General features: G+C 56.7%; 3 protein-coding genes across 4 annotated transcripts; all 3 read left to right on the plus strand.

Moving 5' to 3' along the window:
* The first annotated feature begins 436 nt into the window (after window positions 1-436).
* On the plus strand, window positions 437-4,545 carry NPFFR1 (neuropeptide FF receptor 1). Its single transcript, XM_068196939.1, is given in 5 exon segments — window positions 437-535; window positions 538-676; window positions 2,368-2,661; window positions 3,259-3,358; window positions 3,692-4,545. Coding segments are annotated over 5 exon segments (1,413 nt in total). The 5' UTR covers window positions 437-451; the 3' UTR covers window positions 4,488-4,545.
* Window positions 4,546-7,401: 2,856 nt separating this feature from the next.
* On the plus strand, window positions 7,402-26,995 carry PPA1 (inorganic pyrophosphatase 1). 2 transcript variants are annotated; one of them, XM_068196940.1, is made up of 13 exons: window positions 7,402-7,499; window positions 7,647-7,711; window positions 11,091-11,144; window positions 11,578-11,697; window positions 13,372-13,458; window positions 13,734-13,860; window positions 14,341-14,468; window positions 15,885-15,970; window positions 16,190-16,259; window positions 24,978-25,942; window positions 26,033-26,166; window positions 26,243-26,428; window positions 26,522-26,995. In XM_068196940.1, the coding sequence occupies exons 1-13, from the start codon at window positions 7,436-7,438 to the stop codon at window positions 26,731-26,733; spliced, it is 2,298 nt and encodes a 765-aa protein (XP_068053041.1). In that variant the 5' UTR covers window positions 7,402-7,435; the 3' UTR covers window positions 26,734-26,995. The 2 variants fall into 2 exon arrangements, with proteins under 2 accessions (XP_068053041.1, XP_068053042.1); XM_068196941.1 differs by lacking the exons at window positions 24,978-25,942; window positions 26,033-26,166; window positions 26,243-26,428; window positions 26,522-26,995 and adding exons at window positions 17,341-17,380; window positions 17,908-18,239.
* On the plus strand, window positions 18,644-23,069 carry SAR1A (secretion associated Ras related GTPase 1A). Its single transcript, XM_068196942.1, has 7 exons — window positions 18,644-18,729; window positions 19,087-19,161; window positions 20,045-20,164; window positions 20,618-20,683; window positions 21,077-21,180; window positions 21,671-21,802; window positions 22,392-23,069. The coding sequence occupies exons 2-7, from the start codon at window positions 19,104-19,106 to the stop codon at window positions 22,506-22,508; spliced, it is 597 nt and encodes a 198-aa protein (XP_068053043.1). The 5' UTR covers window positions 18,644-18,729; window positions 19,087-19,103; the 3' UTR covers window positions 22,509-23,069.
* Window positions 26,996-27,180: the final 185 nt, after the last annotated feature.

Genomic DNA, 27,180 nt, shown 5'->3' on the forward strand with positions numbered 1-27,180 from the left:
CTTCCCAGTGCTGTGTGTGGGCTGGGGACACCCAGGAATGGCAAATCCTGTAAATATTTGACTTCTAGACTTGCCAAACTTTGGTAAAAGATTATGGTAAGAGATGTTGGGCATGCTGGAGGAGCTGGGGTTGAGTGGAGCAGCCTGAAGCCAGGACCAGCATCTCTAAATATCGTGTTGCTTTTCTCTGTGTGTGGATTGATGGGTCGTCACTCTCGCCTCACTCGTCTTGAGGCTCTTGGCATATTTTCCTCCCGGGATGGACAGGAGCGCTGCTGGGGACACCGGCCATCAGCTGCCAGCATCACAGCCGGGACCTCGGCGGCAGCGAGGGGACACAGCCCCGGACCCTCCCTAGGGAGCGAACCTGCTCCCCCCTCTCCTTCCCGCGTGGGCTGCCGCCCCCGCGCTGCCTCATCCGCGGGGGGCAGCGTGGGCTCCCCGGGTATCCATGGCGATGGGAGGCTGTTTCCCCCCGCGCCCCCTCCCCTTCTCCGCTGCAGCCGGCGAGCAGCCGCAACCGGCGCGGCGGCACCGCGGCGGCGGCTCCGGGGCTCCGGACCGGGCGGGAGGGACGGAGCGAGGGACAGGGGCGAACTGCGCCCCCTCCCCGGGCAGCAGATCGCCTCCTGCGCGGCAGCGATGCAGCCCCCGGAGCCGGGTCGGGCCGGCGGAGGTGAGTGCTGAGATCTGATTGATTTTATCCCCCACAAAAAGCTATCCACCCCTCATCCCAGCCCCCTGTTCCATCAGACCAGCCTTTCCCCGCGGTGGTTTCCCACAGCCGGGCAGGGAGGCAGGTGGTCCATCGTCCCCCGTGCGGTCCCCCCATCCCCTTGTCACCAAGTCCGAGGTGTCAGTCAGTGCTGAGCTGAGGACGCCTGCATCCATCCATCCATTCCTCCACCCATTCATCCATCTATCCACTCACTCATCCATCCAGCACCCACCCGGGTGCTCAGCAGCCCCTTATTTTCCTTTCCCCCTCTTCCACCTCGCTTTAAAACCACCTCAATTCCATGGGACACCAACCACCTGCTCGTGCTGCACTGCAGCCCCAAAAAATAAAGTCCAGCAAAGTTTTAGGCTTAATATCACAGGTTTTGGGCAATCTCATTACAGTGTCTGTTATTGCTCCTGCTTTCAGAGCTGGTTCAGCATCTGATACTGACTATCTGGAGAATCTTGCCCCCTCGATCCCGCTACTCCCTTGCCTCTCCAAGAGGCTCCTTCTCCTGTGTCGGCTGGAAACCCCCCCAGCGCCTCTCTGAATCCCCACTGGAAATGTGTTGCCCAAATCCTGCACTCAGGGCTGGGGTATTAGGGCCCTCCTGCCTGCTGGAACCTTGAGGAAGCCGGTGGTCCCGGTGGCTGGGAAAAGCATCTCGGCTGGCGAGCTGAGCACCTGCATCAATCAGCACAGGGATGGGGGGATGCTCCGGCTGCCCAGCACACAGCGGCTTTGGAGGGCTGTCAGCGCAGGGCTGACCTGCAGGCGCTTAGGCTGAACCTTAAAGCTAAAATGTGCCTTTCCTCGCCTCACCACTGCAGCCTGGATTCTCCCGGAGTCAGTCCCGTCACCGCTGCAGGCAGCTCCTGCCCACGCCCGGCATCCTCCCGCATCCCTGCCTGTGTGCGGCTGGGGAAGCCCGAGGGTGGGAGCTGCCGAGCCCCGCTCCCCGTTCAATCCCCGGTGACAAAATGCCACCCCCGCGCCTCCACCAGGAGCTCCAAATAATGACCAGAACAGCAATTATCGCTTTAAATGTGAGGGGAGGGTGTCCTCTGCCTCGGCCTCTTTCCTCTGGTTCTTGCGGCTTTGCCGGGGAGAAAAAGATTTTGCGGAATATCGAATTGGAAACCTTGGAAGCACAAGGAGAAGCAGCGGCAGCCGCCCGCGGGCAGGGATGCTCCCAGGCTAGCCGTGACTGGGACCACACGGATACAGCTCCCATAAGTCTGGAGCACGGGATTGTCGGGATGTGGATTTGTCTTCTTTGCATCATCCCTAAGAACAAGGCCCACGAGATCAGGATGTCTTCTGGGCCGCTCTAATTCCTCATCAAAAGAATGATGCAAATAATAATGTTATCAAACAATAATTGTATCAAATAATAATGATATCCATGGTATCAAACAAATACTTATTTAAAATAATAATTCAGCTGAGGTGCTGCAAAACCTTGAGTTGTGTAACCCAAAGAGGAGGAGACTTGTTGGGGCATGAAGATGAGTCCAGCAGGACATGTCCCAGCCAGTCCGGGCACTGGAATAAATATGAAAACCCACCTCTGAAGGCATTAAGAAATGAGGAGAATAATTGCTTTATTCTCTCCTGGCTTCATTTTCTTGCTTTCCCTTCCCCAGGCCCTTCCAATGGCACCTGGTGGCCCAACTCCAGCGCCAGCCACCTCCTGAGGGAGAACTACACCTTCCTGGCATACTACCAGCATTCCTCCCCCGTGGCCCTCATGTTCATCCTGGCCTACACCTTCATCTTCCTCATGTGCGTGATTGGCAACGTCCTGGTGTGCTTTGTGGTGGTGAAGAACCGCCAGATGCGCACGGTCACCAACATGTTCCTCCTCAACCTGGCCATCAGTGACCTGCTGGTGGGCATCTTCTGCATGCCCACCACCCTGGTGGACAACCTCATCACAGGTGAGCAGGGCAGAGCAGAGGAAGGGGAAAGACCTTTTTTTTTTTTTTTTGAGGTTCTGGCCATTTGTGGTAAAATAAGTTTGACCCTAACGCTGCATTTGCATATTTGTTTGAAGTTCAGCTATTCTTCACCAAGCAACGCTGAAAAAAACTCCTTTCTGCATTCACCTTCTCCTGTGCTGGCTCAGCTCTGCCTGTTGACCTTTCCAAAGATAAGGCAGTTGGGAGGGTTCAGCCGCAGCAGCAGCCAGGCCATAGGGCAGGGTTTGTACTTATTGATTATGGGGTGTAATTTATTTATGGCCTTGGTATTGGGGTCAAGAAACAAGATGAAAGTCCTTCTGATTGAGGGTCCCAAAGTCGGTAGGAACAATGACAGCCTCCATGTTCCTTGAGTTTCTAAGTGTAACGTGCAATCCTTTTTACCAGTTTTGGGGTTCTTCTTCAAGGATCCATGCCGCTAAAGGCTATCTCCACATAAGATCCCTGTTAGGAGCAGGACTTAGCATCCCCCAGCAACAACACAGTGGATGGAGACACCTAAAGGGAGCTGGGTGAGCCAGAGGCACCTACAGCCTCCATGGTGTCCCCTCACAGGTTGGCCCTTTGACAACACCATGTGCAAAATGAGCGGCCTGGTGCAGGGCATGTCCGTCTCCGCCTCTGTTTTCACGCTGGTCGCCATCGCTGTGGAGAGGTACGTTGGCATGGGGACACGGGGACGTGGGGACCAAGCAATTTCCAGCAGGTCCAGGTGCCCCGTGCGGTTCCCATTGCGGGAAAGCTCCTGGGAATGTCAGGAGCCTGTCACAGCTCTCCAGGAGGACCACAGAGCTGTCCATGGGGCATTCCAGCAAGGTGTCCTTCCCCATGCTGGGCTGAAAACACCAACTTATCTCTGCCACCAAAAGACACGTGTAAAGAGCAACCCACCTCGCCCTCCATTCCCACCCCTGGGTCCTGGCTGTTCTCCTTCCCCAGGGATGTCCCCACCAGGTGCCCAAAACTGCCACCAGCTGTTCTCCCACAGGTTTCGCTGCATCGTCCACCCCTTCCGGCAGAAGCTGACGCTGAGGAAAGCCCTGCTGACCATCGCCATCATCTGGGTGCTGGCCCTGCTCATCATGTGCCCCGCTGCTGTCACCCTGACTGTCACCAGGGAGGAGCACCACTTCATGGTGGACACCTACAACAACTCCTACCCTCTCTACTCCTGTTGGGAGGCCTGGCCTGAGACGGGGATGAGGAGGATCTACACCACCGTCCTCTTCTCCCACATCTACGTGGCTCCCCTCGCCCTCATCGTCATCATGTACGCCCGCATCGCCTTCAAGCTCTTCAAGTCAGTGGCGCCTGCCCACGGCGGAGAGGAGACGGAGGGGAGGAGGATCTCCCGGAGGAAGGCCAAGGTCATCAACATGCTCATCATTGTTGCCCTCTTCTTCACCATCTCCTGGCTGCCCCTCTGGACGCTGATGCTGCTGACAGACTACGGGCGGCTGAGCGAGGGCCAGCTGCGCCTGCTCACCGTCTACGTCTACCCGTTCGCCCACTGGTTGGCCTTCTTCAACAGCAGCGCCAACCCCATCATCTACGGCTACTTCAACGAGAACTTCCGCCGGGGCTTCCAGGAGGTCTTCAGGGCCCCGCTCTGCTCACTCCATGGACAGCGCAGGCCCTACACCCCCCGGAGCCACGGCCGCGGGACCCTCTTCGGCACCCGCAACCGCATCTTCACCCAGGTGCGAACCAGCGAGTCGCCAGCCGTGTCTGAGCCAGGGCCGCTGGCCCCGCGCCACGCTGGTGTCCCTGCGTGGGACAGCTGAGGAGATGGGGCCACCAAACCCCTCCGGACCGAGGGCTTGCGGGGTGGGGAGTGGGGATTTGCCATGTTATGGCCATGAGACATGGAAATAAAGGTGTGTCCTACTGATGGCTTGTTCCTGGCTAGGCTCCTCCACTTCCTCCACGGCACCATCCAGAGGGCCCCTGGCTGAGCCCCCTGGGCCGTGCCAGAACCCTCCTTACCCACCCCAGTCCAGGCACAGGGCCAGGGGATGCAGGGATCCAGGAAAATTGCGGGAGAATGGGCCGTCCTATCCATGCTTGGCCATGCCACGGAGAGGCATGCAGCACCATGCTGTTCTGGACCAAGCCATGCCATGTGGGACCGTGCCAAACCACGTTGTCATGGCCGTGCCAGGCAGGACCAAGCCGTATTGTGCTGGACCATGCTACCCCATGCCATCATGGCCATGGGGAATGGACCATTCCATGGCCATTCCTTGGATGGGCGATGCTGTGGCTGTGGTGTACCAAGGCATCCCATGGTGCTGTGGCCATGCTGGACCAAGCTGGGCTGGACCATGCCATCCCATGCTATTGTGACCCTGCTGGACCAAAGCACGCCATGCAGGACAATGCCACTCCTTGCACATGTGGCCATTCTGGACCACATCCCACCATACTGCAGTGGCCGCGCCATGCAGGACCAAGCCATGCCATGCCATGCCATGCCAGTCCATGCCACCTCAGGCTGTTACATCTATGCAGGGCCGAATCATGCCATGCTGGATTGTGCCAGCCCACCCTTCTGTGGCCATGCCAGGCAGGATCACGCCATGCTGGACCACGCACCGCTTGCTACCATGGCCATTCTGAACTGTGTTGGGCTAGCACCACGCTGTGCGGGTCCGTGACAGCCCAGGCTGTTCTGGCCATGGCGAGCAGGACTATTCCAAACCGGGCAAGGCCATTCCCAGCCAGGAAGGACCATTAAACACCAGGAAAAACCATTCCAAGCCGGGAAGAACCATTCCCAGCTGGGAAGAACCATTCCCAGCCGGGAAGAGCCATTCCAAGCCAAGAAGAACCATTCCCAGCTGGGTAGAGCCACTCCCAGCTGGGAAGAGCCATTCCAAGCCAAGAAGAACCATTCCCAGCTGGGAAGACACATTCCCAGCCGGGAAGAGCCATTCCAAGCCGGGAAGAACCATTCCCAGCCGGGAAGAGCCATTCCCAGCCGGGAAGAAACATTCCAAGCCAGGAAGAACCATTCCCAGCCGGGAAGAACCATTCCAAGCCGGGAAGAGCCATTCCAAGCCGGGAAGAGCCAATCCCAGCCGGGAAGAACCATTCCCAGCTGGGAAGAGCCATTCCCAGCTGGGAAGAGCCATTCCCAGCCAAGAAGAACCATTCCAAGCCCAGCAGAACCATTCCCGGCCGGGAAGAACCATTCCCAGCCGGGAAGAGCCATTCCAAGCCGGGAAGAACCATTCCAAGCCGGGAAGAACCATTCCAAGCCGGGAAGAACCATTCCCAGCCGGGAAGAGCCATTCCCGGCCGGGAGGAGCCATTCCCAGCCGTGAAGAGCCATTCCAAGCCGGGAAGAACCATTCCCGGCCGGGAAGAGCCATTCCCAGCCGGGAAGAGGCATTCCCAGCCGGGAAGAACCATTCCAAGCCGGGAAGAGCCATTCCCAGCTGGGAAGAACCATTCCAAGCCGGGAAGAGCCATTCCCAGCTGGGAAGAGCCATTCCAAGTCGGGAAGAGCCATTCCCAGCCGGGAAGAACCATTCCAAGTCGGGAAGAGCCATTCCCAGCTGGGAAGAGCCATTCCCAGCCGGGAAGAGCCATTCCCAACCGGGAAGAGCCATTCCCGGCCGGGAAGAACCATTCCCAGCCGGGAAGAGCCATTCCCGGCCGGGCAGAGCCATTCCCGGCCGGGCAGAGCCATTCCCAGCCGGGAAGAGCCATTCCCGGCCGGGCAGAGCCATTCCCGGCCGGGCAGAGCCATTCCCGGCCGGGAAGAGCCATTCCCGGCCGGGCAGAGCCATTCCAAGCCGGGAAGAGCCATTCCAAGCCGGGAAGAGCCATTCCAAACCGGGAAGAGCCATTCCCAGCCAGGAAGAACCACTCCAAGCCAAGAAGAACCATTCCAAGCCAAGAAGAACCATTCCCAGCTGGGTAGAGCCACTCCCAGCTGGGAAGAGCCATTCCAAGCCAAGAAGAACCATTCCCAGCTGGGAAGACCCATTCCCAGCCGGGAAGAGCCATTCCAAGCCGGGAAGAACCATTCCCGGCTGGGAAGAGCCATTCCCAGCCGGGAAGAGCCATTCCAAGCCGGGAAGAACCATTCCCAGCCAGGAAGAACCATTCCAAGCCGGGAAGAGCCATTCCAAGCCGGGAAGAACCATTCCCAGCCGGGAAGAACCATTCCCAGCTGGGAAGAGCCATTCCCAGCTGGGAAGAGCCATTCCCAGCCAAGAAGAACCATTCCAAGCCCAGCAGAACCATTCCCGGCCGGGAAGAACCATTCCCAGCCGGGAAGAGCCATTCCCAGCCGGGAAGAGCCATTCCAAGTCGGGAAGAGCCATTCCCAGCCGGGAAGAGCCATTCCCGGCTGGGAAGAGCCATTCCCAGCCGGGAAGAACCATTCCAAGTCGGGAAGAGCCATTCCCAGCCGGGAAGAGCCATTCCCAACCGGGAAGAGCCATTCCCGGCCGGGCAGAGCCATTCCAAGCCGGGGTGAACCATTCCCGGCCGGGCAGAGCCATTCCAAGCCGGGGTGAACCATTCCAACCGGGCAGAGCCATTCCCAGCCGGGAAGAACCATTCCAACCGGGCAGAGCCATTCCCTGCGGCGCCGCGTGGCGCGGGGCGGGCCGGTTGGGCGCGCGCGGGCGGCGCCTGCGCAGTGCCCCCCCCTCCCCTCCCGTCCCCTCCCCTCCCGTCCCCTCCGGCGGCGGCGGCGAGCGCGGGCGCGTGCGCGGCGATGTCGCGGTACGGCGTGGAGGAGCGCGCCGGGCCCCACAGCCCCGAGTACCGGCTCTTCTTCAGTGAGTGCCGCGGCCGCCGGCCCCGCAGCCCCCCGCGCCCCCTCCTGCCCCTCCACTGCCCGACAGCGCTCGCCTGAGTCCGCTCAGGGGCGGGCTGCCGGCGTGTCCCCCCGGCGTCTGACTCCGCTCCCTCCCCTTGCCTTGCAGAGGATGCCGCCGGGCGCTACATCTCCCCCTTCCACGACATCCCCATCTACGCGGACGCGGGGAAGGTAAGAGGAGGTCCTGAAACACGCGGGGGATCGGCGTGTCCTGAAATATCCGGGAGATCGGGCGTACTGAAACATCCCGGGGATCAAGGGATCTGGGATCACGCAGGGGACCAGGGGTGCTGAAACATCCAGGAGATCAGGGGATCTGCGAACATCCCAGGGTCCAGGGGATCTGGGAACACGCAGGGGACCAGGGGTGCTGAAACATCCAAAGGATCAGGGGATCTGCGAACATCCCAGGGTCCAGGGGATCTGGGAACACGCAGGGGACCAGGGGTGCTGAAACATCCAAAGGATCAGGGGATCTGCGAACATCCCAGGGTCCAGGGGATCTGGGAACACGCAGGGGACCAGGGGTGCTGAAACATCCAAAGGATCAGGGGATCTGCGAACATCCCAGGGTCCAGGGGATCTGGGAACACACAGGGGACCAGGGAATCTGGGAACACACAGGGGATCAAGAGTCCTGAAACATCCAAGGGAGCGGGGGATCCGGAAACACTCAGGGTACCAGGGGATCTGGGAACATCCCAGGGACCAGGGGTCTTGAAATATCCAAGAGACCAGGGGATCTGATAACACACAGGAGACCAGAGGTCCTGAAACATCCAAAGGATCAGGGGATCTGGGAATACACGGGGGGGGATCAAGGGTCCTGAAACATTCAGGAGATCAGGGAGTCCTGAAACATCCAAGGAACCAGGGGATCTGGGAACATCCTGGGGACCAGGGGATCTGGGAACATCCAGGAGATCAGGCAGTCCTGAAACATCCAAGGAACCAGGGGATCTGGGAACACACAGGCAATCAGGGAATCCTGAAACATCCAAGGAACCAGGGGGTCCTGCAGCCTGAGGCACCCGGGGGAGGCTCACCCTACAAGGAATGGGTTTCTCGCCGTCCTGGCCTCGGGTGGAGCAACCCAGCAGAAGAGAATGGATGATCTCATTCTCATTTTTTTGCGTCAGAGATGCGAGTGCTTGGCTTGAGCTCACCCATGCAGGCATTTTGGGTTAGCTAAGCAGAAAACTGCTTTTTTTGTAATATCTACCCCCATTCCTATGGGTGCTGCATGATATTTCAGGCTTGGGGTTTGGCTGCAGTATGGCCTGCAGTATAATCCATCAGAGAACAGAGGGTGAAGATGAACAGCTTAAATTCCTGCTGTAACATCTCCTGGGAACTCTTGCCTGGCAGAACCTGCCCTTTGCAGTGCTACAGGGCTTTCACATCCTTCTAGCAGCCAGTGGTTAGTCAAATTAGGCTGTTCTGAGTAAAAAATGGCCCAGCTTCAGGAAATCAAAATGGTTGTTTCAGTTTTCATTTAATGTTTTTTTTCAGTGGTACCTCGGGCTCTCTGACTGTTTCCTTTACTGTTGTAGCTTGTTTCTTTCCCTGACTATAAAGCTGTGCAGGTTGGGAAATGTAGAGCAACTACCACTTGTTAGAGAGAGCTGAAATTCAGAGGTGGGGAGTGGTTCTGGGAAAGGAAAAAAGAATATGCAGAGCTGAGACATGAACCTCTAAAAAGCAGCTGATTGAGCTGCTGAGGTGAAGGTGATGGAGCTACCTGAGGTGCTCTGGGAAGCGTGCAGTGGCTTTTGCTTTCACGGAGGAGAAAAGATGGATTGTGGTCATCAAGGACTCAGCAGTGGCCAAGTAGGGAAGCAGTTCCCAGTGCAGGTGCCTGGCAGGTAACCCAGCCAAGGAAAATCCAGATAATGCCACGCTTTGCAGGCACCTGCAGAACAGGGGAGGAAGGAGCAGGGGAGTGAGTACAGAGGTGAGGGGGAGTTCCTTGAACTGGTAGTGCTTAACAGGGGAAACTGGTGTGCCCTCGGGCATGCAGTGCTGCTGCCAGCACCTCTGTGCCAAGTCATTCAGAGAAAAAAGTCCCAATAGCTGAAGGTCACAGTCCCCGAAGTTACACAATAGTGCTGGTCCCATGGGGCTCTCTCTGTGGCTGGAGTGCCTCAACACTGAGGTTTTACTCATCACTTAGCAGGTGGGCTGCCAGCTACATTACAGGGCCCAGCTCAGAGCAAAAGGTTGTCCCACTCTGTCTGGGCTCCTTGATCTTTATCCTCAGACTCCTAAGACGCTGAGAGGATTGCAGATTCTGTTTTTTTCAGTCTCAGGCTGGGCTGTGTTGACCTTACCTGGACCTGTGTCATAGCAAAGGGATGACCTTGAGCTGCTGTCTGTGTGTCTTTGGCCAAGTTGGACCATGGGGAAGCTTCAGTCCTTACAAAGATGCAGCCCCTAGTCATCTTTCCCTGCCTGCAAACCCAGAAGCTCCCAGCCCAGCCTGTTCCAGTTGCCTCATTCCTTCCCTCAAGTTAGGAATAAAAATAGTTCTGTGCCTTTCTGCATGCAAAATGCAAATGAGCAGTGACCCCCTGCAATTAAGGGGTTGTAATAAAGCTCTGCTAGGGAAGGGTGTGGGCAAAGTCAGTGATGTAACAGCACTTGTTGCACAATATCAATCCAATTATGGGGCAATACAGGTTCGAGGGACTTTGCCATGCTAATACTTCTTAAGGTGGGGATAAGAAACCTTGCCCAGGCAAGGGAGCAAGGTTTGACTTTTTGTTAAAAAGCCATAATCTCTTCAAACAGCAGATGTTAAGGTTCAGGTGTGGAAAAGCTTATTTTCTTGGAGAGGAGGCTGACATTGAACTCTCAGCCCAGCTGGATCAACAGGAGATGTTTTCAAGTGTCACCTGTAAACAAGATACAGTGAGATGTGGTTCTGCATTTCTCCCCCAGGTTTTTATCCTCACACCATGCCACTAGCAAGGTCTGCTTTTACAGGAGTGTCATCCTGGAGAAAGGGCATCCTTCCCTACATTATGACTAGAATATTTGGGAGTGATGGTCTCACTCATTCAGGGCAGTACATAGATTCCCACACTATTAAATAAATGGCTTGTCCTGTTGGTCTTGTATTTTCTGAATGGCCAGAGTGGGTCTTTCTGGAGTATTAAACACTTTGTATTTAATAAATAAGGCCCAAAGCCCAATTTATTATGTCCAGGGTAGTTTGTATGCAGCTGTTTGCCATTGATTTAACCTGTTCCTTTAGCCTAGGAATGTGATGGGGATGTTTGTAGGTGACAACTGATGGAGAACATGTGGGAACCTCAATCTGGCCTTTGGGGTGTTTCGTGGGATTCAGCTTGGAGTGATGACATGTGACTGGGCTACAGGACTTTTATCAGCTGTCTCAAAATTAGCACTGAAAACAAAAAAAAAACCAGCAGAAAAACACATGGTTTCAGGTGAACTGGCTGGTTTTTGTGCTCACTTGTATGTGTTCCCTAGTTTAAAGCGTGGCCCCAAGATTCCTTCCCACTCACTGCTGTTTTGCTTTCTTCAGAATGTGTTCAACATGGTCGTGGAGGTACCTCGATGGACAAATGCTAAAATGGAGGTAACTACATTACAGTTCCAGCCTTAATGCTTGGCTTTGCCAATCCCTCCTCAATTCCACCTCTGGAATCTGAGTGGTTTCTACCCGTCAGTTAGTGGTTAGCAGTTAGTGGTTTCTAACTTCTGTCAGTACCTGCTTGATGCTGGGGGTCTGGTGTGCAGGCTGAGATTGCAGAGGTTGGAATGCTGTGGTGTTCTCCCATGGCTTCTGGTTAAAGCAATATTTTATGGCTCTAAACCCCATGTGATTCCAAGGCTTGTAAGTCTGCTGGAAACCATATCCCAAGGGATGGCAGTGCAACAGGAGGTGTCCAGTATCTGCTGCTGGCATCAGCATCATCTCCTGGTCTCTTGGCTTGTCAGTTCGATTTTAAAAAATTACTCTTTTATTCATAAAGGGTAAAGCAGAGGGATTGATGTAACTTATCTTTCAGATTTCCACAAAAGAACCCTTAAACCCAATTAAGCAAGATGTGAAGAAAGGGAAACTGCGCTTCGTGGCAAACGTGTTTCCCCACAAGGGCTACATCTGGAATTATGGTGCCATCCCACAGGTACTGTGCTTTATCCCAGTGGCTCATCCCTCCTGGTGGGGAGGAGGGAGGCTGCCTGCAATTGCCACTGTATTAATGAGCAAAAAGGTCAGCAGAGAGTCTGGTCTGGAGCGCAGTGTTTGCAGCTGGATATATTGCCCTGCTGAGGGAGAGAACCTGTCAGGAGAACGGGTATTTTAAAGCAGAAATGCCAAGTTTTAGGCTTCTATCTGATGTTATAGACAAGCTCCCTGAGGATGAGCAGCTGCTGCTCATCCTCAGCTGCTCAGAGTTCGGCTGGGCAGGAGCTGGCAGGTCTTTCTCTGGGGCTGAAGGGAGCTGTCATCGTGCATCTGGCAATGCAGTGCCTTCAGTTCCTGCCTGGCAAAGCACAAGGCTTTATCCTGATGGTGCAGGATTTAGGCTGAATCTTTATGGAAGACTCTTCTTGCCAACGCCCACCAATGCACAGATGTGCTTTCCCAGAAACAGCTAGCAAGGTGGGACCACGATAGTGACATCTGGACACATGCTCCTAAATGCCCGGGGGCTGCTAGATAAAGAGAGACTTCAAACAAGGCTGTTTCCCTCTGATGTTCTTTAAGGCTGGGGTTTCCTCCAGAGAAACAAGCTGTCAGTGACAGATCACAGGCAAACACTCTGAATTCGGTATTTGTGCTCTTTACAGTAGCACATGTCGAGTGTTTTCCCCGCGTGGCTTAACAAGTTGAGTTGTTTCCTGCTTGAATGGATTCTGCTGCCTGTTTCTTTGTGCACAGTTGTGTCTTTTGAAGCCTGTGCTCTGTCATGTGTTCGTGGATCAAAGGTGTTTATGCATCAAGAGCTTAACACTTCCTGGTAGAGAAATGTGATAGTGTTTGTGAACGGCCCCACAGCTCCACCCAGGTGTCAGAACATCTTCCTGAGCACTCTGGATCCATCATAAGGTCCTGCCTACACTGGTCTTGCCCTGGTACACAGAAGTTTGGGAGGAACATTCCTTTTTATATCTCAACCCCCTTAGGAGTACATGTTCCTTATGATGCAAGTGGGCATGGAGTGCTTTTCACTCCTGATCGGGAGCGTGTTTTAAACAGCTCTTGCTCTTGGAGTCAATTAATTGGCCTCTGGAGTCGTGTCCTTCAATGTGCATTCACCGCTGTGGGTGAGATGCACTGGGGAGCATAGTGGGACTCCACATTCTTATCACTTCTCCAGGGTTAACAGTGTCTTTAATTGTTTAATTAAAGGGAAACAATACACCCTGTCTGTCTTCCATCTCTGCTGGAATGCTATCTGGAGTTCAGGAAACTTCTGCTAAGGAATGAATAGGGAGAGGGACAGGCAGGAAGCCAAATCAACAATTGCCCTTTATAGATGTGAACTTCACCTTTAGGCAGCTGTGGGACAGAGGAGGAAGTCTGGAAAGCTGTTGAAAGGCGATTTGTGGGTAGGAAGAGGCTGCTTACCTTTTGGAAGATGAGACCTCTTAACCTGAATTCAAACTTCCCAGGCCCCAGGGAAACAGTAGCCCAAATACCTGACCTGGCAGCAGGTGTGAAGTGGGCTATCCTCTGCTTATTCCAGGCAACTGCATGCCCGAAATAAACCTGCTTTTTACTACCTCTTTAAACCTGTGAGTTCTTATTCTTATGCGTGGTTGATTTTGGTGTTGGTTTGGGGTTTTTTTTTCAGACTTGGGAAGACCCAGGTCACAAGGATGAAAATACTGGTTGCTGTGGAGATAACGATCCGATTGATGTGTGCGAAATTGGAAGCAAGGTAACGCATCCTAAATGACTCCTGAAACGTGTAATTAATGTCTCCAAAGCCAATTATCCAGGGACGTTATTCATTTCCTACCTCTCGTCCCTTAACAATGTGGTGTTTCCCTCTGCTGCCTCTGGAGATTGTTGCTGAGATGAGCCAGGGCTGATGAGCTGCTGACAGCCAGAGCTAATTTCATGGTACCTGGCTGCTTGCTGAGGCCCTGCACAGCCTCCTGTCGTGCACTCCTGGGTGCATCAGGATGGACAAGAAGGCCTTTGTCCTTGCAGGTCTGCTCTCGGGGAGAAGTCATCAAAGTGAAGGTGCTGGGCACGCTGGCTCTGATTGATGAGGGAGAGACAGACTGGAAGGTCATTGCTATCAACGTTGAAGACCCCGAAGCAGCCAGCTACAATGGTGAGTTACGGGGGGGAGGAGCAGCATCAGTGCTTCCCTTCCTCCCCTGAAAGGCTGCAGGAGGTGGGGACAGGGCTCGCTCCTTCTGTGCTCTGCTATCAGTCAGATGTGATGCTGGAAGGACAGTCCTGGAGCAAAACATTTCACTGCTGTTTGGCACATGTGGCCAATCCTCGGCACAGCTTGAATTCCAAACACAGTGGAAGGAAAGTGATTGTCCCCCAAGGCTCTAATCCGACCTGTTTAATGTGTCCACGCTGCTGGGGACACTCGGGATACACACCCTGGGGATGAATCACTAACTTCCCTGCGGAGATCCTCACAGAGTCTTCAGGAAACCTGTCTGAAATGTTGCTAAGGCTGCTTGGGGAGGGGCTGAAAGAGGCACAGCCCAGAACAACTCAGCAGAGCCACATAAATTCTGTAATTCACTACATTCTGTTACTGTTTCTGGCTAACAAACCCCATGTCCCCTGCCAGACATCGAGGATGTCAGAAGGATGAAGCCTGGATACTTAGAAGCTACTGTGGACTGGTTCAGAAGATACAAAGTACCTGATGGAAAGCCAGAAAACCAGTTTGCTTTTAATGGGGAATTTAAAGGCAAGGTAGGATCACCTTCCTTTGCACAGAGACACCTGGTCCAAAACCTGAGCTCAGGCTGTGTGAGGACACGAGCGAGTTGCTGAGTGAATGGATTTTTATGGGGGTGCTGATTGCTGATAGTTGATTTCAGTTTATCCTGCTGGTTTTTTCCAGCCTAATGACTACAGGAATACCAGAAAAAAAAAAAACTGCCTGGGGTTATCACTGTGGTATTGTTGATTTTTTTTTTTTTTTAATGTGGGATCACATCAGGGCTGGGAGCCTTCGTGTCAGAACCAGGTGGAAAACACCAGGTTTATTTCCTCCAGCTCTGGAGCAAAGGCAGCTTGACATCACCCTTTGCCTCCCTTACCCGTTTGGCTTTGTTCCACTGCAACCTGGTGCAAGTTAAACTTAACTCAGGAGTTAAAACACTTCTTCCTTCAGGCTTGAAGTGTTCCCTCACACCCTGTGAGTAAGGCTCTGCCTTGGCAGCACTCTGCCTCTTCTCTGGGTTGGATCAGATAAGTTACTGCTCCTGAGCAGGTGAAATCCTGTTTTGGTATCCTCACTCTTGCCCTTCCTGGAGTGCCATGAGGGGTTTAGTGAGGTGACTCAACTCCCACAGCTCCAGAGGTGGTGCAGAGGAGGGGAGTTCTTCCAAAAGCCCTCTCTGGGAAAGAAAATGGAAGTCATGAAGGACTTGTCCCCCTTGGCTGTAGCACAGCGCTAGGTTGGTCGGCTGGAGCACCTTGTTGCCCCTCAGGATGGGTGAAACCCGTCCAGGAAACTGGAAAATCAGGATAAAGAACCTCACACATGCTCTGCAATGTTTTATTTGGCTTGGTTTGGTATCAAACCAGGACATTTAGTGCCAGTGTTCACACCAACAAAGAACTGCGTGTGTTTCCTTCTCCAGCTGACAGGTTAATGCTTGAGCATATATTGCTCATTTTTAAGGAAAGAGGTTGATATGCCTGGAAACAAATTCATTTTTAAGTAGCTGCAAAGCCAGATCAGCTGCATGTCTCTTCCTGCTGGTCTGAATTATTTGGCTGGAGTGGAAGAGAGCTCCTGGACAGGCCTGGATCGGCAAGCTGCTGGAGACAAACCGAGTGGGAGGAGCAGCAGGGTGGAGGTGCTTTTATAATGGAGCACTGGCCCGAGACTGTGCTCAGTTTCTTTTGGCCCCAAGCTCGCTCTGTGACCTTGGCAGATCCTCCCATCTTGAAAGCAAAACAATTCTCCTGCACAATCCTGGTTGTTTCAGGTGTTGTGTGCTGGGAGTTTCTGCTCTTTCTGAACGGCACCGGAGCGGAAGAGGTTTCTTCCAGCCCCTTCCAGAGCTGTCTAACATCAGCTCCTTGTAAGTGACAGTCTGGAGAAGGTGGTGTGGTGCTTCCACATAACATGATGTTTGTTCTCATCTCCACCTTCAGGATTTTGCCCTGGATGTCATCAAAGGCACCCACGAACACTGGAAAGCTTTAATAACAAAGAAAACTGACGGAGGGGAGATCAACTGGTAGGTTAATGCTTGTGGGAATGTGCACCTTCCCCTTCCCTAAACTAAAAACCCTGGAACATCCCTTCCTGAGGGGTGCCATGCTTTCTGTTAGCTGCTGGCTGTCTCCCCGGGCCTTCCCCCTCCACTTGGCAGCTGCAACCCTTAATATTCCATTATTTAATGCTCCTGGGGGGAGGCTGGGCTTGCACGTTCTCACAAGTGCCCAATGTCTTCCAGCACCAACCTGACGGTGTCTGACAGCCCTTTCTGCTGCAGTCAAGACTGTGCAAAAGCTACTGTGGATGCAGTAAGTACCAGTTTGAGTGGCCAAATCCCGGTGTTATTATCGGGACAAACGGTGCCGTTTGTGTGGTGAGCTGTCCTCTCTGTGTGAATGGCACATGGCATGCTCAGAATGTTTTGGGTGGCTGAACACCTGCTTCTGGTTAAACAGGATGGATGTGGAGCAAACCAGACATTCCTCCAGAGGCTTCTCCCTGCCCTTAGTCATCCAAGAGATGGAATCCCAAACGGAGTTTGCGTGGAGGGCTGAACTTCTGAGCTGTAGCTTGGCTGTCAGCTGTTCTGAGAGGGTTTTAATATTTGGGCTCCCAAGAGCTTCGCAGTACACGTCTCCCTCTGAGAAAAGAGAGTCTAATTCCCCAGGGATTTTGCAGCTTCAGAATGAAGAGCTTGACATTCCTGGTGCAGTTCTCCTGTCCAGCCTCAGGAATTAATTGTGTCTCCCTAGACTTGAAGAGCACTGCTGTTGGCATCCTGAAAGGGCTTAAGAAAGGAAAGGATTTTCCTGAAAGGAAAATTGAAGTGCCCATCTTGCCTCTCTTCCATAACTGGAAACCTGAGTCTCTTGTAGCCTTGGAGAGACCTTTAAAACCATTGTGTTTTTTTCTAAAGTGCTGGTATCCCAATTAGGGGTCTCAATGAGGTTTTTGAAAGCCCTCATGGAGGATGTGTCACCAGACAGGGATTTTCTCTGTCTTTGGTTGTTGAATACCAGGGAAAGCTCTCCAGAAGAGTTCTCAAGAGAGCCCTTTGTGCCTCTATCCCCCCTTATTTTTCAAACCAACGCTGTAGATTAATAAAAAAAGCAGCTGCCTGCACCTGTGTAGAGTCTGGAGTGGGAACTGCTTGTGCTGGGGGTCAGATGGCCCTGGAGCCTGCACTTGGAGGAGAGCCCCTCGGGCATCTCCGGAATGGGGAGGCTCCAGGAATGACAGGATGCTGCACATGAGCTCAGTTGTCCCCCCCACAGCTGACCAGCTGCCACAGGGGCTTAAATGGTGCTCAGGAAAGACTTGTGCAGCCCTAAATGATGTGTGGAGAGTGAAGGACACCTCTGGTCTCTGATAACACCCTTCTTGTTTCAGGCACCGCCGCGTAAAGCTGCCAGCCCCATCCCACCCGAAGGTGAGCCTCAAAACCCACCCTGACACCAGTACACAGCAATTCCTCAGACGAATTGTCCATAGGAAAATGAGGGTCTGAACTAAACCTGGATGTTGCTGTAGCCAGGGCAAGGCCCAAAGGCAAGCTGAGGGCGGTGTTGGGAGCAGAAAGAGCAGCTGGGCTGACACTTCCAATCCCTTCATGGGGAATAAACCTGCGGAGAAATGTGTGTTTCCTATGTGGGCATGGGAGTTGGAGGCTTTGCCTCCCCGAGTCAGCTGGGCCAGAGGGAAGCCTGGCTTGCTGTCCTTGCCTGCACCAAGTCATGGATGCTCCTAATGGCAGCCTGAGCAAGGCTGACTGCTTTGGGAAAACAAATCCACATAAACAGGGTTGTGCCAGAACCTGTTGGCTGTGCTGAGGAGGCGTTGCCAGGAGCAGAGGAAGCCCCTGAGCCGGAGGTGACACATACACACTGCCACGTAACTGCCTAATAACTGGGTGGCTCACAGGGGCCTAACCCCCTCCTTTTTTTCTCCCCCACACAGTTGACAAATGGTTCTACTACCAGAAAAACTGAGTCCCGAGGATGGTGGTGAGGCAGCCGTGTCCTTCCCAGTGAGGAGCTGCCACACGAAGGAATAGAGTGGAAAAATAGCTTCAGTGTCAGCAAGAAGAGCTTGCCTGTAACTTTGCTGATTAGAATTCCATACCTAGCAGTGACGTGTCTGCTGAGGCCTGGTGGAGGCTGGAAGAAATAATTTATAAAACCCAAACACCCTGCTTGTGCACCGTCGTGTGGTGTGCTCTAAGTCATGACAGGAGACCGCTCACCTGGGACGTGTATGGATGCTAGAAATAAAAAAACTCCTGAAATCCAGCGCTGTGGGGCTCCCTCTCCTTTCCCGCCCTGGAGCTGAGGGGTCACAAAATCACAGGATCACTGAGGCTGGGAAAGTCCTCAGAGATCATCGAGCCCGGCCTGTGAGCGGTTCCCCACCTCGGTACCGAGTGCCCCGTCCAGCCTTGCCTCAGTCACCTCCGGGACGGTCACTGCTCCCTGGGCCCCTCAGTCTCATCCCGCATCCCGCCTCGTGTCCAACGCGGCGCTCCCGCGGAGCAGCGGGACGCCTCGTCCTCCCGCGCTGTGCTTTGTGACGAGGGGGTTACCTCTCGGGGTAGCTCGGGGCCGCGTCCCTCCCGAGACGGGGCCGGTCTCGAACCCGCGCCTCTCCCGGTGCCGCCCGCCGCGGGGCCAGCGGGGCCGGAAGCGGGCGGGGCGCGCGCTGACGTGTTTCCGGCGGGGCGCTGGCGGCGGCCGCGGACGGGACTCGCTGGCGGCGGCGGCGGCGGCCCGGGGGCAGCCGGGGGTGAGCGGCGGCGGCGGTGGCCGCGCGGGCCGGCCGGGCCCGGCGGGGCGCTCAGCGGGGCGGCGGGCGCCTGGCAGGCCCGGGAGAGGGGCGGCGGCGGCGCGGGGGGTGACACGCAGGCAGAGCGGGGGCGGGGCGGGGGCCAGGCCTCGCCGCCCGCCCTTGAGGCCGGTCCCCCTCACCCCGGTGGCCCCTCATCCCCCTGTCTCCTCTCACCCCCGTTCCTCTTCGCCCCCGCTCCCCCCGACCCCTCCGGTTGCCGGGACCTCCGACCCCCCCCGTCCCGGAGCCCCTGACCGCGGCTGCCTTTGAGCACCGCCGCTTTCTAACTCGGGGTTTGGGATTTGTCCCCCGCAGGCATTTTATTTCCAGAGATGTCTTTCATCTTCGAATGGCTCTACAACGGCTTCAGCAGCGTCTTGCAGTTCCTAGGTAATGCCTCAGCAGCCCGCTCTGGGTGGGTTTGGCTTCTCCCGGTATCCCGTAGGAGTCGGGGTTAAGGTGCTGTGCAGCAGCTCTGAGCAGTGCAAAGTCTGGTGAGGAAGCTCTGTATCAATAAAGGGGCTTTTACACTGGTGCGGAGAAGCTTTGGGAGTATTTGGAGGCGTTGGGCTCCCACTCGGGATTTCTCTTGCCCTTTAGAAGCCTGAGAGCAGCTGGGCTGTCCAGCCCCAGGCAGAGGTGCTGCCTCGCCAGGGAGGGAACCCCGTCCTCCTCCTCCTCCTCCTCCTCCTCCTCCTCCTCCTCCTCCTCCTCCTCCCAGAGTCCTGGATTCCAGTGGAGCTCCTTGCTGCAGGATGGGGTGCCCATTCTCCTGATCCCCTCTTGAAGGGAGGATGAGAGGGACGGGGTGAGAAAAAGTCCCGTTGGAAACCTTTGGGAGCTTTCCTGTGCAGACACAACAAAAATCAGTTTATGCCGAGAAAACAACGCGCTGTTCCCTGCTGCGCACTTTTTCCTGGACAACTCGCTGCTGTCTTTTATGAGTTTGTTCAATTTTCACATCTTTTGAGGAGGCAGATTGATCCATAACACTCTGCTGCACGCTGTCCTCTGCTGCTAGTACACACCTGAGGAAAGAATGGAATACTCACGGGCACACGAGCTTAGGAAATGTCCATTGCTGTAAACATGCCTTGGAAGGAGCCTGTTTGAGCTGTGTGTGTTTTCCCTGCTGCCCCGTGTCCATGCTGGAAGTGTGCACAGGTGGCAGCAGAGCTCTGGGAAAGGACTTCCCAAAAAAAAGCAGCGTGGCATTCCGGCTCCGGATGAGCCCGCTGGAGCTTTCCTCTTGCTTTGTTCCCTCTCCTCGCAGGTTTGTACAAGAAGTCTGGAAAACTGGTGTTCCTGGGGCTGGATAACGCAGGGAAAACCACTCTGCTGCACATGCTCAAAGATGACAGGCTGGGTCAGCACGTCCCCACGCTACATCCCAGTAAGTCTCCCTGGGAAAAGCCTCCCAGCGTGGCTTTTCCTCTGGAATCGTGGGGACACGGTGCAGGAAGACACCTTGGTGGCAGCTCTGCCTGGGGGATTTGAGGGTCTGAAAACTCGAGCTGAGGTGGCAGCTGCACTGTGGTTCCCCAAGCTGAAGTGGATCTGTGTTTTCCTCTCTAGAAATGCCCAGGAACTGGGAAGATTTTCCTAATGCAAAGCCTAATAAAGGATAATATTTGCAGGTTAAAAAGCTTCAGTGGGAAGCAGGAGAAATTATTTTCTGCCACTAGTGATTTTGGGAAATGGCTCCATTTCAGCCACTGAATTCCACAAGAAGTTCAGGGAATTCCTTGTTGGAGGAGCGTGTGTGATGCCAGCACGAATGCCCAAGAAATTCTGTCTGTCACAACTTCCTTGTCTTCCTGAATCCCACCTGTGTTTTCCATTTCAGCATCAGAGGAGCTGACGATTGCTGGAATGACCTTCACGACTTTTGATCTGGGTGGACATGAACAAGGTGAGGAAAAATTTACCAAAAATTGATCCTGACGAGTGTCAGCAATTAGCAGTGCCTAATTATTTGTTGCCTGGATTTATTTATGGAACAACACGTGGAAGCAACCTCTTGGCTGTAGGATTGCTTGGAAGGAAATGCTGCCAGCTTGTGCCCTGCTGCCTGAAGTATTTTCAGCTGTGGAGGACTCAGATATAATTTAGTTTGAATAATTGATGGATTTTTAGTTATGCAGTTTCTAGAAGTTTTAAACGCTGTTTTTTTGGTCTTTTATACACAAAACTATTGGAAGGAGGACAGCCTGGTTAAAAAGGCAGCCACGGTTGCTGAGGCTTGGTGGATTTTTCCCTGTGTGGAGATTTCACAGGGCCATTGTTTGTCCCTTGTGTTTTCCAGCTCGCCGGGTCTGGAAAAACTACCTGCCTGCCATCAATGGGATTGTCTTCCTGGTGGATTGTGCAGATCACTCCCGGCTTATGGAATCCAAAGTTGAGCTTAATGTAAATACAATTCTCTTGTTTCCCTTCTCCAAGACCTCTGATCAGCTAAATTATATATAAATTATAAATAACTATATATCAGAGCTGGAGGGGCCTGGATGTCCTTGCTCTGGGATGGCCACAGGCACTTGAGTTCAGGGGAGGCTCAGCTTGGACAGCAGCAGGAATTTCTGCATGGAAAGGGTGCTCAGGCCTTGGCAGGGGCTGCTCAGGGAGCTTTGGAGTGCCCATCCCTGGAGGTGTCCAAGGGAGGGCTGGAGGTGGCAATCAGTGCTCTGGGCTGGGGACAAGGTGGGCACTGGGCACAGCTGGGACTCCATGGGCTGGGAGGGATTTTCCAGCCTCAGGGATCCTGTGAATTTTCCACAGGAGTATGGAAGCCCCAGAAAGGAGCCCTTGTTGGTCACAGAGCTCAAACAAAACCATTTTCTTCAGTCAACGACTCCTTTTTCCACCTCTCTGCTCAACTCTTGTTGGCTCTTGCACACAGGCGTTAATGACAGACGAGACAATATCCAACGTGCCAATCCTTATCTTGGGAAACAAAATCGACAGACCAGAGGCCATCAGCGAGGAGAAACTGCGGGAGATCTTCGGGCTCTATGGACAGACCACAGGAAAGGTAGGGAGGCGTCCAAATCTTGGTCTGGCACGGGCAGGGGAGAGCTTGCCTGCTTCCTTGCAGGTTGAGCCCTGATCGAGTTGTTACTGGGAATTTGTCCACTAATCGGTCAAGGTCAATCAATGAAAATAGTGATGATGTGCCTGAAGGGAGCCTAGGAGAGAGAGACTTGTTTAAAAGCCATGGAGTGATGGGACAAGAGGGACTGGCTTCCCACTGCCAAAGGGCAGCTTCGGATAGGAAACTGAGAAGAGATTCTTGCTGTGAGGGTGGGGAGGCCCTGACGCAGGTTGCCCAGAGACGCTGTGGCTGCCCCATCCCTGTTCAAGGCCAGGTTGGACGGGGCTTGGAGTAGCCTGGGATAGAGGGACCAAGCAACGGGGTGGAATGAGGTGATCTTTAAGGTCCCTTGTAACCCAAACCTCTGATGCTGCCCTTGGGCAAGTGTTGAGGCTGCTGGGATTGTCCAAAATGCAGTGCGCACACGAAGGGGCCTGCAATAGGAGCTCCCCTGGATGGCTGTGGCTGGCTGGGCGCTTCCCTGGGGGCACCAGGGGTGCAGATGTGACTCCTGTTTGGATTTCCCCAGGGAAATGTGCCACTGAAGGACCTGAATGCACGCCCCATGGAGGTGTTCATGTGCAGCGTGCTCAAGAGGCAAGGCTACGGTGAGGGCTTCCGCTGGCTATCGCAGTACATTGACTGATACTGGCACGGACACGAGAGTTTTACTCCTCTGGACTGATCCTGTTCACTTCAGCTTCCTATGGACTTTTCTATTAGAACATGGAAGGCTTTCCAAGCGCATACTGGCGTTGTCCAAGAGACTCCTGGTTTTCCGGCTGCCCTTATGGCACAGTGGTGACACCGCTCTTTTCCACGCGGCGGGGAGGCAGCGCCGTTCCTGAGTTGTCCCTGCCAGTTGGGTGACAGCGGGGCTGCTCCAGTCTGGGAAGGCAAAACTCTGCACGCTGCAGTGTAACAGCTGAAAAAGAGAGCACGTCTCACCACTGTGGTTAATTGACTTCAAAAACAAACAAACAAAAAACAGAAAAGGAAAAAGCAATTATATTTTTTAAAGAAAGTGTTAATGTAAATGGCGTCCCTTCTAACCTTTTAGTTTAACATTCATCTTGTTTAGTCCAGAGTCTGGTTTAGGGTTTTTTAAAAAATATATTTAACGGTATTTAGGTATTTCACAAATTACTGAACCAAGGTATCACGATATTAGAAGTCCTCAATAAACATAGCATTTGGGCTTAACTGAGCTGTAGGGTGGCTGTGCTGTGTCACGCTGACCGACGACTGCGAGGTGCCGTTGGGACTGAGGTGTGCAATCCCAGCTTCTTTAGTTTACAGGGATTTTTTTCTTTTTTACTAGTTGGGGAGGAGCACCTGCTGCAGGTGCTGGGGGTGGTGTGCAGTGGGAAGGGGCTGCCTGGTTCCCCCTCAGGCCAGACCCTCCACTGAGGATCCTCTGGCCACGCCATCGCAGTACGAACCACGGAGCAGTTTTGGTTGTTGTAGCAAGGAAGTGTTTGACATTTGCATATCATGAGGTGATTAATGTAGACTAAACCGGTTTCTTTTATACTCTCAACGGACTTTTTTTTTTTTTGTCTGAAGTTTCATTGCTGTCTGGCACTCATTTTCAGTTCAATAAAGACTTGTCTTTCTCCTCCGAAGGGGCAACGAGCCTCAGTCTGGCTTGGTGTTTGCTGGGCCTTGGGGCCATCAGAACACCAGCCACAGAGTTCCAGAAGCGTTTGGACAACGCTCTCAGGCACAGGGTGGGATTCTTGGGGCTGTCCTGTGCCGGGCTAGGAGCTGGACTCAATCCTTGTCACTCCCAATCAGGATATTCATTCAGTGGTTCCATGGTGCTGTGTGTTCACAGTGCAACCAGTGAGGGAAACTGAGGCAGGATGGGAGAGCCGCTCGCCTCTGGGCTGGCAGTCAGGGAGAGCTCATGGCTTGCAGGGGCTTTGCTCTTGGTATAACAAACCCACACCGAGCCCGCACAGCCAGGAAGGGGCTGGGGGGGAAAGGGGAGTGGAGGCTTTGGCTCTGACTCCTGGTATTTGGGGGCGATTTTAGGTCTCCCAAAAGTTTTTAGTTTTAGAATTTTAGTTGTCCCGGTACCTCTGTCTGGTACTCGTTTGTGCTGCGGGTGAGCTGGGAAGCGAGCGTGGCCGTGGGGTGTCCGGGCCGAGGGTCCCGGGGAAGGGAGGCCTGTGCCGGTGTCCCGAGGGGCAGCGTGGGGGCCGAGGGGCGGCTGCGGGCCGCGGGTGCCGACTCTCCCAGGGAAGCAGGGGTCGAGGGGCGGCTCCGAAGCAGGCATCGCTGATGTGCCGGGGGAGCGGGGCCGGGCCGGGGTCCCGGGGGAGCGGGGCCGGGGTCCCAGTGGAGCGGGGCCGGGGTCCCGGGGGAGCGGGGCCGGGGTCCCAGTGGAGCGGGGCCGGGGTCCCGGGGGAGCGGGGCCGGGGTCCCGGGGGAGCGGGGCCGGCCCGGGGGAGCGGGGCCGGGATCCCGGGGTCCCGGGGGAGCGGGGCCGGGATCCCGGGGAAGCGGGGCCGGGATCCCGGGGTCCCGGGGTCCCGGGGAAGCGGGGCCGGGATCCCGGAGTCCCAGTGGAGCGGGGCCGGGGTCCCGGGGTCCCAGTGGAGCGGGGCCGGGGTCCCGGGGTCCCGGGGGAGCGGGGCCGGGGTCCCGGGGTCCCGGGGAAGCGGGGCCGGGATCCCGGGGTCCCGGGGGAGCGGGGCCGGGGTCCCGGGGAAGCGGGGTCGGGGACCCGGGGGAGCGGGGCCGGCCCGGGGGAGCGGGGCCGGGGTCCCGGGGAAGCGGGGTCGGGGTCCCGGGGAAGCGGGGTCGGGGACCCGGGGGAGCGGGGCCGGCCCGGGGGAGCGGGGCCGGGGTCCCGGGGTCCCGGGGAAGCGGGGCCGGGATCCCGGGGTCCCGGGGTCCCAGTGGAGCGGGGCCGGGGTCCCGGGGTCCCGGGGGAGCGGGGCCGGGCCGGGGATCGCGCGCCCCCGGTGAGGGCCCCGCGGGGGCGTGTCCGCCACGTGCGCGCCCCGCCCCGGCCAATGGGGAGGGCGCGGCGCGGGGCCGCAGCCAATGGGCGCGCGGGGCGGGCCCGGGGCGGGGCGCGGCGGCGGCGGCGATGGCGATGGCGGCGGCGCCGCCGTGCTGCGCGGTGCGGGTGCGGGGCGCGGGCGGCGGCGATGGCGGCTGCAGCGGGCTGGTGCTGAGCCGCCGCCCCGCGCTGGTGCTGTGCCACGCCGCCGTCTTCGCCCCGTTCCTGCGCGCCGGCGCCGCCGCCTGGGCGCGGCCCGCCGCGCTGCCGCCCGCCGCGCTCCGGCCGTGCCCGCGCCTCAGCGTCGTGCTGGGCGCGGAGGCCGGCGGGCTGCGGGAGCTCGGTGCGCGGCTGCTGGCGCTGGTGCCGTGCGCGGCGTTCCGGCGGGCGCTGGAGCGCGGCCTCGGGCGGGCGGAGCGCTGGCGGTTCGGCGCCGAGGAGGAGGCGGGCACCGACCCGCGGGCGCTGCCCTGGTTCGCCTGGCTGCGGGTGCCCGGGCTGGACGCGCCCGGGGGCGGCTGGGCGGCGCGGGCCAGCGCCGGCTGCCTGCGCAAGGGGCAGGCGCTGCTGGCCTGCGGGTCCCCTTTCGGAGACCTGTGCCCCGAGCTCTTCCTCAACACGCTGAGCCGGGGGGTGGTCAGCAACCTGGCGGGCGAGGAGAACGCCCTGGTGCTCACCGATGCCCGCTGCCTGCCCGGCACCGAGGGCGGCGCCGCCTTCGTGCCCTCGCCCGACGGGCCGCGCGTGGTGGCCGTGATCGCCGCCTCCTTCTGCTGGAAGGGCGCCGAGTGGGTCGGGCTCACGCTGCTCTGCTCCCTCGCCGCCATCCTGCGCAGCAGCGCCGGTGTCCTGGGCGAAGCCGGGATCGTGGTGCCGCCGGTGCCGGCGTGGGTGGCCGCGGTGCCGGCGAGCAGCGGGCAGGACCCCCTGGGCTGGACGGCGCTGGTGGAGTGCGGGGCGACCTGGGGCTCCGGGGTGCTGCTGGCACCAAGGATGCTCCTCACCTGCCGGCACGTCGTGGAGGCCAGAGCCCCGCTCCATGTGACACCGGCAGCCGGCCCCGGCCGGTGAGTGCGGCTCTGCCCCCCACCCCCCAGCCTTAACCCCCCCGACCCTGCGTGTCCCCCGCCATGACATCTCGTTAACCGTGTCCTTAGGGATGCCGCCGCGCTCAGGGGACGTGTGGTGTTTGCCACCGAGGAGTCGTCCCCCTTCGACGTGGCCGTGGTGGAGCTGGAGGAGAGCGTGCCAGGCTTCGTCCCGCCGTGCCTGGCCAACACCTTCCTCCCAGGTAAGCACTGGGGGGACACGGGCTGTTAGGGGCCGCCTCGCCCCCTTGCACGCACCTGCTGCCTCTCCCATCCCAGGAGAAGAGGTGAGCGTGGTGGGCTTCGGGGCGCTGGGGCAGGCGTGCGGCCCCTCGGTGACAGCAGGGGTGCTCTCGGCCGTGGTGGCGGTGGCTGGGCGCCCTGTCATGCTGCAAACCACCTGTGCCGTCCACGGGGGCTCCAGCGGCGGGCCCCTCGTCTCCTCCCGCAGCGGATGCCTCATGGGTAAGCCAGGGGTCTCCCCGTGGGCAGGTGGGGGGGTCCCACGGGCGTCCCCCCGCGGACCCAGTGACGTGGGCGTCACTCCGTCCCCGCCAGGCATCGTGGCCAGCAACACGCGGGACACCGGTGTGGGGGCCACCTACCCCCACCTCAACTTCTGCGTCCCCATCACCGTGCTGCAGCCCCTCGTCGCGCGCTACCGCCGCACCGGCGACCCCGCCGCCTTCGCCGAGCTCAACCGGGTGGGTGAGGGGGTGAGGGCCACTTGGCAGATCCAGCAGCGGCCAGGACCCCCCAGCAAGCTCTGACCCCCCTCGCGGGGGGCTTGTGCCAGGGACCGAGGTACCAGGGACTGAGGTGCCAGGGATGGGGCTGCCACATCTCCTCTTCAGCCCGGTGGTGTGGGGCCCAAGCGCCTGCACTGCACAGAGCCGGTGGAGCATGGGCACCCTGGGGCCGGGGATATGGCGCAGCGCCTCTGACAGCTGCTGAGAGCCCCAAACTGGGGAGGTTTGGGGTCTGCGTTATTGTTTTATTTTCTCCCTGGGGCCATAAATGCTGTGAGTTGAGGCCCTGGTGTCCTGTGTGCTGAGTGGCTGCAGGGGGGTGGTGGAGGCCCTCACTAGGGTGTGGGTTGGGTTCTGGGGGGCAGGCAGGTCCTATAAGGGATATTCTGGGTTAGGATTGGGTTGGGGTCTTGTTTGGGCTTGGGGTAAAGCATGGGGAGGGAGGGCAGTTGTGATTCCTTCCACGGC

Source organism: Anomalospiza imberbis, chromosome 8 (genome assembly GCF_031753505.1).
Source record: "Anomalospiza imberbis isolate Cuckoo-Finch-1a 21T00152 chromosome 8, ASM3175350v1, whole genome shotgun sequence".
NCBI lineage: Eukaryota > Metazoa > Chordata > Aves > Passeriformes > Viduidae > Anomalospiza > Anomalospiza imberbis.

What these genes read in the sequence shown, in the direction of transcription:
- PPA1 (XM_068196940.1), top strand. Translation starts at nt 7,436, where the DNA reads ATGTCGCGGTACGGCGTGGAGGAGCGCGCCGGGCCCCACAGCCCCGAG. An exon ending in TGTGCGAAATTGGAAGCAAG is followed by an intron (nt 13,459 to 13,733) that starts GTAACGCATCCT and finishes TTGTCCTTGCAG; the next exon opens with GTCTGCTCTCGGGGAGAAGT. An exon ending in CGAAGCAGCCAGCTACAATG is followed by an intron (nt 13,861 to 14,340) that starts GTGAGTTACGGG and finishes GTCCCCTGCCAG; the next exon opens with ACATCGAGGATGTCAGAAGG.
- SAR1A (XM_068196942.1), top strand. Translation starts at nt 19,104, where the DNA reads ATGTCTTTCATCTTCGAATGGCTCTACAACGGCTTCAGCAGCGTCTTG. An exon ending in CGTCCCCACGCTACATCCCA is followed by an intron (nt 20,165 to 20,617) that starts GTAAGTCTCCCT and finishes TTTCCATTTCAG; the next exon opens with CATCAGAGGAGCTGACGATT. An exon ending in AATCCAAAGTTGAGCTTAAT is followed by an intron (nt 21,181 to 21,670) that starts GTAAATACAATT and finishes TCTTGCACACAG; the next exon opens with GCGTTAATGACAGACGAGAC.